The 10,658-nt window shown below is 38.9% G+C and overlaps 1 protein-coding gene across 1 annotated transcript in view; it reads left to right on the top strand.

Moving 5' to 3' along the window:
• The first annotated feature begins 429 nt into the window (after positions 1-429).
• The window catches only part of myocd (myocardin), a 54,174-nt gene continuing 43,945 nt past the window's right edge, over positions 430-10,658 (top strand). Inside the window, exon 1 of the mRNA XM_061233263.1 lies at positions 430-517. Coding sequence (XP_061089247.1) covers positions 466-517 — 52 coding nt within the window. The 5' untranslated portion in view covers positions 430-465. The remainder of the gene's footprint in view (positions 518-10,658) is intronic.

Genomic DNA, 10,658 nt, shown 5'->3' with positions numbered 1-10,658 from the left:
AAAAACCGATTCAAAGGAAAACAAAACAAAGAGATTTTCTGTGCTGGAACAACATGAAGGGTGAACTGTCACAATGAAAACAAATAAAAAAGAACAGGCTCATTTCTTAAATCTACACAGAGAGAGATATTGGTGCATTAATCTGTGCAATTTTTTAAAAGGTACATTGCAGATTTCTATGTCATGCCTTTTTCCAGGTTACATGAAGTACACTTCAGTGTTTTGACACTTTTTGACTCCAATTATTTCCCACTGTATTTGTATGGTATCCCTGTCCTTTTATCATGTGACACATGTTGCCGTGTGTGGAGATGGGACTGATTGTGGTGACTTGTGTGACAGGCTGTCCAGACTGCGTCCATGGCGATGAATGGAGCGGTGGCCAATGAGCCGCCCGCACAGGATGAGAACACAGGGCAGCACAGCTGTGCCAAGGCCGAGCGTCTCTCTGACTGCGCTAAGAAGATGAGCCTCCCCCCCAGCACCCAGCTGCCCCCGCTGACTGAGAGGAAGAACGGTGGGTCAAGCCCGTCACCTTCTTCTTCCACTAGTATGTGGCATGTCCATATTCTCCTTGTGTGTTTCAGTTAATATCTCTTGATTATTTATCTAGCTACATTTTGAGAACTTCTCAGTCTCTTCACTGCAATCGGGTCCAGCATATTATGTTGCCTGAACAAAACTTCTTGAGAGCTTTTGGCCCTCATAAAACCTCCTTTGTTCTTGTGGCCTAGTACACATTCCTCCTCTTCAATAGTTATCAAGATTTTCTACACACATTAATGAATCAGATACCAGGGATCATCAAATCTGGCCCTCAAATGCAAATCCAGCCCTGGTTTTTTTTCCTCCTGGGTAATTGGTGCTGTCTTCACACCTCCCAGGAAAATTGAGGACCTAGACTGCTGATCCCTGCAGTATGATATACAATGAATACAACAATGATTAAAATGAACCATCTGAATGATATCTAAGGAAAAGCAAGGTATTTGATCCAGATGAACTTGAAATAAGGCCATCTGGGTATGTCATACTTGATAACAGTCCCAATTGGTTTTAGGTTCAGTATTTCACAGTTTTAGTTTTCTTTAATGTCACCATAGGTATGTTGTGCTGAAAGGGATAGCTCAATCAATAAGGATTACTTTGACTGATTTGTAAATGCACTGTTGAATGATTCTACATGAGACTGGGACATTTAGAATTTTGTGCCAATTGCAATAGCCTGTTTGCAGTTTAAGTGGTGACAAACATTCACATACATAAGCTTGATAATGAGCATACTTTGTGGAGACTTTTTGGAGACTTCAGAACATTTTACTTGATTTTGTTGTAAATAGCAGTCCATTCTCAATCCATACATGTGATATTATTGCCAAATGGAGGTACCATCTTTCCAGCATGTTAGCTTCCAAGAGCTCTCCTCTCTGCATTTCCCCTGTGGGCACAAATAACTCTACAGTTAGTTTGATATTACAAAAATGGGATTTGAAGGGAAGAACCCAGGCTTGCCAGAGTTGTGCAGTAGCCTGCATATTCTTTTTTGCCAAAAAATACAGGCAGACACGACCAATGAAAGCTTATATTTGCCCTTGAAATATGAGGCTGTCAATAATCACTTACAGGCTAATAGGTAAAAGCTCTAAGGCTCTAAAATAAACAAAGGATGAATTGCCATTTGTTTATTACTTTGTGTGAAGTGGTAGGATTTAGTTTCTTTTTAATTAAGATAAAACAGATTGAATACAATAAAAAGAATAAAAAAGAGTAGTCCTGGCTATTGAAACTAGACAAGGATTGGTGTTTGAGTTGATTCCGTTGACAGCTACAGTGTAGCTAGTACACCAAGTCTCTTGCGGCCAGAAATATTTAAAAACCTAAAAAATAGGAATAGTCCTCTTTAAGAAAAATGTGTATATTTGCCAGCATACATACCAGGTAAATAGGTAAGTATGCAAGGCACAGCTTTGCCAAGTAACTCCTTTGGCCAGATAAAACAAGATTGTTTGAACATTTTATTAAAACCAGCTGATGATTAATCCATGCTGAAATATCAGTACGCTCTGCTTTTCAACTTCATAGACTAATGAAACCAGCTTAAATGCCACTAGAATCACAAGGTTCGAGATGAAAGTATTTGAGGAATCCTATGATATAAATTGTATTTTTAGAATGATACACCCATGGACTCACGATGAAAAAAAGGGCAGCATTTCCTACCTTTAAGGACCACTAATCTTTCCATGACGTCATGCGCAGTAGTGGGATGAAAGTAAATGAAAGAGGTGGATGAACATCTTGACCTGCAACCATTATTTATGTATTTAAACAGGTTCAGGGCAACTATAAGATACATTCCTCTATGTCTGCCAGAATGTGAACAAACTACAAAAGGAAAGTAAAAAGAAACTGAGCTATGAAATCGATTATTGTAATTATATGATAATTCCCTGTACATCTTCATTAACACCGCTGTTTTTTTTCTGGGAGTTTTTTGTTTGGGGATATTAGTATCTGTAGTATGTGTGTTTACATTATAATAAAAGCATATGCTTGTTTTATGTAATGTAGTGTGTACATTATAAAATGTAATATACACTTTCATACAGAATTGTATACATTTATGGGTCCAAAAGTAATTACACTGTAAGTAATTAGCTGCTTGGCTGTTTCCTGGCTAGCTGTGTGTCTAACAAAAGGCCTAGATCTGATTCTAGGTGTATGTAGGTGCCATTTGTATTTGGAGTGTGCTGCTCTCATGAGGACCAAAGAACAGGGTTTCCCCAGGGCTTCATGTGGTCAGCCTCCCGTAAATTAACCAGCACCTCCCCTAACCTTAACGAGTAATGAAACCCAGTCTCCGCCCACTGCACAACTTTAAAAGATGCAAATTGGAAGAAGACTGTGGTTTCAGTTGTGGGGAGGGGCGATAGAGCCATTCAGTGACACATTAAAGTCAAAATGCGACAAGAAAATATGGCTGTGGGATTCTATAATGAACAGACTAATGTTAGCCACTGCTAGGGGAGCACCAGTGGGTTTCATTCTACTGGCCGCATGGCAGAATTTACACACAGTATGTAACATAAGCAGGTATACTCACAGAACACAAAAATGAATTGTCGCTTTTGTTTTTTTGCAGCTTTGCATAGTCCAGCGTTGTGTATCTACTGCAGTAAATGTCTCTACCACCGCAGCCAGCTAACGTGGCTGCATTTCCCCTTCAGCGGATCACTTTGAATAGCTGCCCTACCAATCAACAAGAAGGGCAGAGTTGCGGTGTTCACTTGCTTATGTCAAAGTAGTTTCCTTAGCCTGGTCGGTGCACTGATGCCAACAGTGGTTTCTTTAGGACGCACACATCTTTCTCAGTTCTGTGTGAAACGCTCTACATTGTCAAGTGGATTTGATATTGTAAAGATTCCTTAAATGAGGTGAGTTGATTTTTGCATTTCTATTGGCGTCGGTGCACCGACCACATCACGGATTGGGGTGCGGCTCAAACTAAACTTTGCAGTCAGGGTGACAGCGAATGGCTCTTTATTTTTGCTCAAAATGGCTAGCACGGCTTAATTAGATATGATTAATATTATCTATACAATCTAAGGAAGACATGCCACTTTACAACTCACAAAAAGTGATTTAGTGTTTATTACCATTTTAAGGGATTTTATGTTATAAAATATAAAAAACAGGCTTGTGATTATATGTAAGATGCAACAACAACCCACTAACTAATTTCTAACCTAATCACTGCACCGTTTGCTGATATTGTAGACTATTGCCATTTTTGTGTCAGTTCCCACAAATGTGTTCACTCAAATGGGTCCACACGTCGGCTATTAACAAAATATGTTACTGACAGATGAAAATGAAGCGGATAAATTACATGACCAGTGTGTAACAGTAATGAATCAATGTGCTTAAAATAACATAGACATTCACAGATCATTTTTGTCAGCAGTGGTAGTTTAAAGATTTAAACATAAACAGAGTTGACGTGGCTTCTAGGCTACTGTATAAGCAAATGTACTTCCAAATGGTCAACTGGAACGATGGGTCTTCTTAATGTGTGTAGGGCATAGTATGAAACAATACAAACAACAGATTGAACAACATAACATAAGCAACATATTCTGTTATTGTACACACTAGTATGGTAGGCGACAAATAGATTGGGGTCTGTTCAACATTTAAATGTATTTCTTCACATGTGGATAATATCTTGTATGATGCTACCAAAAAGACTGAAGGAACTACTTGCTCAAGGCGGCACAGATCCAGTTAATTTTATTTTCATTCAGCTTCTACCCCAGGCAACCACAACTATACTAGGTCATTCACATGGGTAGAACATGAGATTCACACTTTTCACACATCATCAGTGCATTTAGGCCCTATTTTTGCAGTTAAGATGCAATTTTCACACTCTCACAGTAACTAGTAATGTAAATTAGGACATGCCCAACTCAATTCAGTTCATTTCTGGACTCCATTTCTGGAGTTATATGAGTACAAATGAGGGTGGTGGGGGTTTGGTTTCATTGTTGCTAGTTGATCACCCCATTTCTTTCCCTTTGAAGAGTAATTGCATTTGCTGTTTCAGCCTTGCTCTGCCTTATACACAATATTGAAAAAATGTGTTCTGGGGTGAGTGGAGTAGGTGTGTCCATTTCATTAGCATAAAGTATTCTCTAACCAATCAGGTGCTGGCAGTGTCTCATTTCGTATCCATCCGTAACAGCTGGCTTGAATTTGTGTATTACAAATGTAGACTTATTTGTTGCACTTGCTGCATGTGTCTTTGTGTCCTCTGATTGTCTTCTTCTGATCATATTGATGGATTATGGAAGTGATGCACACTTCCATAATCCATCAATATGATCAGAAGAAGGTGGGTCACTCGGCTTGGGACATTTTCTTTTGGCCATATGTGTATAACATGGTGAAGGTCCAGTTCATGAAATATGCTGCAAATCTGATTCTTAGAAAGGCAACAATGTGAATGTAAGTATTCATGTAAATGTATATGCAGAGGTGTGAGAGTAAATTAGAGATTAATGTAGTGTGACAAGAAGAGAAGAGCCCTTTTGGTTCATATTTACCGTGATCTCTTGGTTTTCACCAACAGTTTCAACCCTTTCATTATTGCCCGGTCAAATTGACCGGAAAACATCAGATCAGTGACGTAAATTTGTAGGGGGGTGTGGCATGGGTACTCAATTACAATGTGTTCTTTTACATGTTCTTTCAGGTTTTAGAGTGTCAGGTTAGAAAAATAATGTCCAGTATCACTTTTCTTTTAAATTTATAACGGGTCAATTTGACCTGAACACCACATGAGGGTTAAGACAAAATGATATTATTTCACAAATGTTGAAATGATGGCTTGGATTATTTAAAGATTAATCCAAGCCATTATTTCAACTACATTATGAGCATCTCTGCGAACCATTACTTGTGATATAAAAAGAAGCGTGCTACTGAATCGTTTGAATTTTTATATTAATCTTCCCTCAAAGTATATTTTCCGTTTATTTGCCAGTGCAAAGAACCGTAAGAAATGGTTCCCATTTCACAACAAGTGCGCAGGGTGAATATTCCCAGTCTGGCCAGGGGCAGGAGGCACCATGGAGGGACACCCTCCCTTATTCCTCTCCATCAGGGATACTCAATCTTTCCCAGAAAGGGCCAGTGTGAGGGCAGGCTTTTGCTCCAACCAAGCGCTGATACACATGATTCTACTAATCAAGGTCCTTGTAAAGACTCCAGTGGTTGATTAGTAGAATCAGGTGTATTAGTGCTTAGTTGGACAAAAGCCTGCACCCACACAGGCTCTTTCTGGGAAAGATTGAGTATTCCTGCTCTCCATTGTGCTGCCGACACAGAAAGCATCATATGTGTGAACGGGAATGAAGATGGTTTGAATTTAGTATAGGTTTTTGTTCATTTTTAATACCCTCAGAGACCTAAGCATATTTTGGCACACACCACACTCCCCCCCCCCCCCCCCCAGTTTTTAGCTCATAACTTCAGTCGGTCTTTACTTTCACCACCAATTCATGGCTCAATGTATAATTTAGAACTCTCTGCTACATGAGCAAACAACTGAACAGTCATTTAATTGTATTATGTCTGTGTGAAGTTCAATGAAATACCCAAAAAAGAGAAAACATGTAAGTGAAATTATTGTATTTTATAACACACAGCCAACACATCATGTGTTCCAAGGCCTTTTATTCATATTTCTGTCACTCCAAGGTCTTGCCATGAGAAACAACCAAAGCACAATATCGCACATCACAAAAAACTAAATATTTATATAATTATAAATACTAAAATTGGAGAATAGAACGTAATTAACAATGTACATCTAACAATTTAAGTAGCCTAACCTACATGTTAAACTACATACAACAAGCTGTATATACAAATATATAGTATATACCCAATAGTGTTGTACATGCTATATATACTCCTCCCACATTTTTGAGAGGGTATCTGCGGCTCTGATTGGTTTAGAACCGTGATTAAGGTGTCTACGCAAAGATACAAGGATCAATTTTCAATAGGTTGAGAAGCAACTTTCAGCCCAACTCAACTCAACATATGCCCATATTAATTTCAGCCTGAGCCCGACCTGAACCTGAACCCACTTGTTGCAGCATTTTGAAAGTTCAACCCAGTTTGAACCTGGCTTTAGTAAGTACGTCAGTACACCCTGGTTTGGGGTGTCAAGCCCAAATGTTCTGTTTTTGGAGAAGATGCTAGTGATATCTGGGTTGGATCAGTGGATGGTGCATGGCTTATGCAGTGTACCATACATGGTCACATCGATATTCCTGTTTTACAGCTACTGTACACTCTCAGAAAAAAGTGGTTCCAAAAGAACCTTATCTAGTTCAAAGGTCCTTTGTCTGGGAGATTTCACACTTCACACCTATGATATAGGGTTATATAAAGAACTGAAAAGGGTTCCTCTGTGGAGACAAGCCAAAGAACAATTTTTTTTTTCTGAGTGTGTTACTGTACTACATGACAGTGACACACAAAGACAGCTGTGTGAAATTAATGCAGTAATGCTGTATAAGCCTGACGCCGCAGGGCATCAGATATAGCGGTTCTACTGTATGTAGTAACACTTCTATGGCATTTCTAGTGTTAAGCAAAAATTCAGCTACATTTTACTGTAGCACTTACTGTATGCATACTGCATATGAGCCATCAACTGAGGGAGAGGTCAGTTCACATCGCATTGTTTATTAGAGCTCCTCCAATGTCACATTTGTCTCTTGTCCATTAGCAGACACTTGTTGCACTTGCTCTTGTGTTTGATTTGCACTTTGTTGCACTTTGTTGAGTGTCTGCTAAATACCACCATGTAAAGGCAGAGGACAACATGCTCCAAAATAAAAATGGCTTGGACATCATGTGGTCAATAGTATTATCTCAAGTTGAAAGATAACTTGATTTTTATGTCATGTAATTATGTATTAGGCCCATCCATCCATCCATTATCTGAACCCGCTTATCCTGATCAGGGTCGCAGGGGGGCTGGAGCCTATCCCAGCATACATTGGGCGAAAGGCAGGAATACACCCTGGACAGGTCGCCAGTCTATCTCAGGGCACACACACCATTCACTCACACACTCATACCTACGGGCAATTTAGACTCTCCAATCAGCCTAACGTGCATGTCTTTGGACTGTGGGAGGAAACCGGAGTACCCGGAGGAAACCCACGCAGACACGGGGAGAACATGCAAACTCCGCACAGAGAGGCCCCGGCCGACGGGGATTTCGAACCCAGGACCTCCTTGCTGTGAGGCGGCAGTGCTACCCACTGCACCATCCGTGCCGCCTGTATTAGGCCTACAACTGCAAATTTTCACTGCGGTTTCTTTAAGAAACACACATCTTTATTCGTTTCAAATCTGTGTGAAATACAGTTTGCATTATGAAGTGGGATTTGATTTAAAGATTTCCTAAATGAGGTGAGCTGATTTTTGCGTTTGATTCTGGCATCAGTACACCGACCAGCACCTGCAATAAAAAACATAAAAGGTGCTTTGAAATGCACTCCGTGCTGGTTTTTTGGTGATGGTGGCTGAGAGATTAAACGCATATGGATATAATTGTGCCCTGCTTGGAGGGCTCACAGAGACGGCTACGAAGAAATTATTTCTCGGGTTACCGGGCCTTTCGCTTCAGCAGATTAAAATATAAGCATGACCAGAGAGCTTGTCATTAATAACAGGGCTTATGTACGTAATCTGCTCACATATAAATGAACTCCTGGAGTTCTCATGTGATATCCTTCCATAAATCGTATACTGTTTTTACATTTAAAAACCTGAGTAAACCTGGACAAATGCAGTGATCATAGATGACAAAGAGCTCATTTCTACTTTTTGTTCATTCATTCAACATTTATTTTGGTAAGGCATTATAGATGAATGCTTAGGCCATCATATGTATTCTAGTTTGTTTTTAAATATCGTAAACATGGTGATGTGACATTATGAGCAGCACAGGATAAAGAAAAGAACAGTTATGACATATTTTAAATTAAGCAACAGGCATATTGTGTACAAGTACAAGTTTTCCTGGTATTTTGGACACTTATCATTTCAATTCAATTTTGCCTTTGATGGAACCCTTTTAGGAAGATTGCTTCAATGATACTTCAAAGTTTTCGGGCACAAGGGTGTGGGTTTAGTCAAACAGGCCTCAATCCAAAATCATCAGACAATACAAGTTATTAATGAATTTAAGATTAAAATAAAGAATAAATACATTTAATTTGGGATGGAAGTGTAGAATTCCCACCTTTGCATACAGTGCCATGAAAATGTAATCACATTATTATTTTGAATCACATTATTACTATCATGCTGAAACATTATTGAACGTTATGCTGTGGTCTGATCTCAGGCACATGAATAAGGCATCATTACTGTTGCTGCCAAAACGTTATTCACATGGCAAGTGTTCAGTGGTCTGGACATTGATGCTTAATTTTGTGGTAAGCTTCAAAAAATCCAAACCCACAGCCAAGAATTGTTCACCTATTAGGAATGTACAGTTTGAATCTGTTTTTTGCTAATATAAATAAGAGCAACGGCACTGCAGTATGTATTGTTAGGTGATGGTAGCCATGCACTGCAGCACTAATGAACATTGGATGAGAGTACGGGCACTGTCACTGAACTTGCTCTGAGATAATAGAGAGGAAATCAATGGCCCTGTAAATGTACTTGCATGCAGTGAAACACTAGATTTCACTGGAAAAGATTAGTGTGTTACTGAATACTTTGTAATTGGCTGTATGGCCGTATTTTAAGCTGCACTGATGGCTTTTATTGTTGCTATCCCACGTATCTCAGTGGGACCAGAAGAGGCAGTGACATTATAAAATTCTGGTAGACCACTCATGTAGGAGGCACTTATGTGGAAGTTTTTTTTCTTTTTTTCTTACATGTATGTATGGGTATCTTTATATTCATGAATGTATTGGTTCAGTAAGTTTTCAATTACTGGCTCTTAATCTTTGACTTTACGTATGTAGAACAGTGATATGAAGATCTGTGGTGGTTTATGAACCAGGAGATGGCACCAGTGCTGTCTATTTGAAACAGTAATCAGGTTCCTGGATAAGGATTTGTGGGTGTGTGTGTGCGCGCATGTGTGTGTCTGTGCATGTACATGTATGCATGTGCATGCATGTGTGTGTTTGTAAGTGTGCATATCATTTAAAGTATGACATTGTTTTTGGAACTATACCATTAAATTCATAGTGACATTATTTACTTAGTATTATCAACAATTTGCTAAATAAAATAAATGTATTTCCATTCTTCACTTTGAATATTATTTTATTCAATTGCAAAGTAACAAATCGCCCAGAACAAATCTACAGTTTACAAGATTGTAGAAGATTTGCTTTCAGTGATCTAGTGCACTGATAAGAAAATAGACTTTTTAGGGGAAAAAAAACTATGTCTTGAATAAAAACCGTCTGGAAGAAATTAGAATGTGCATGCATGCACACAAACCAGAGCAAATCCCTCATGTTTTATCAATACGATTTCTGAATAAATCACTATTTGTTAAATATGTTACATGGGATGATTTAATGCTCATATTTTGAAAGAATGATCTGATCTACAGCAGCGCATAATTATTCTTTCAGCGTTCAATAGAAAGGGAAATACGGCTGTCAGATTTTAAATGTCCAAAACTGTGCAGTGTGACTGGAAAAGATTAGGTCATTTCATCCAGTCTATTTATAGACATTTAACAGCTGCATGTTAAACAAAATGGTACAAAAATCAATTAAGGAACTACTGGGCCACGGCGACCTGAAAACAACCCGCAAAGTTATTCTAAAACAAAGGGCCGCGGCGTGCACGGTACTTGATCACATGTGGTTCGAGAGGGAGAATGCCTAAAACCGTGGATTTTGCAGAAGCAAAGATTAATGAACGGTTTCTTTTTCCAGGTGTTGTATTGTGGATACAAGAGATTTGGGTTGTGCATTTTACCAAGGGAAAAAATCCCTCTCCCTGGAAATGAAAACAGTAACAGAATATACAGCCCTGATCCAGCTCAACAGGGAAATGAAATGAAGTTTGTGTTCCAACTAAGGAGGTGATTT

This window comes from Conger conger, chromosome 2, assembly GCF_963514075.1.
Source record: "Conger conger chromosome 2, fConCon1.1, whole genome shotgun sequence".
In the NCBI taxonomy this organism is placed as follows: domain Eukaryota; kingdom Metazoa; phylum Chordata; class Actinopteri; order Anguilliformes; family Congridae; genus Conger; species Conger conger.
Note: the sequence above shows the minus strand (reverse complement) of the source record. Positions and strands in the feature narration are given on the sequence as shown.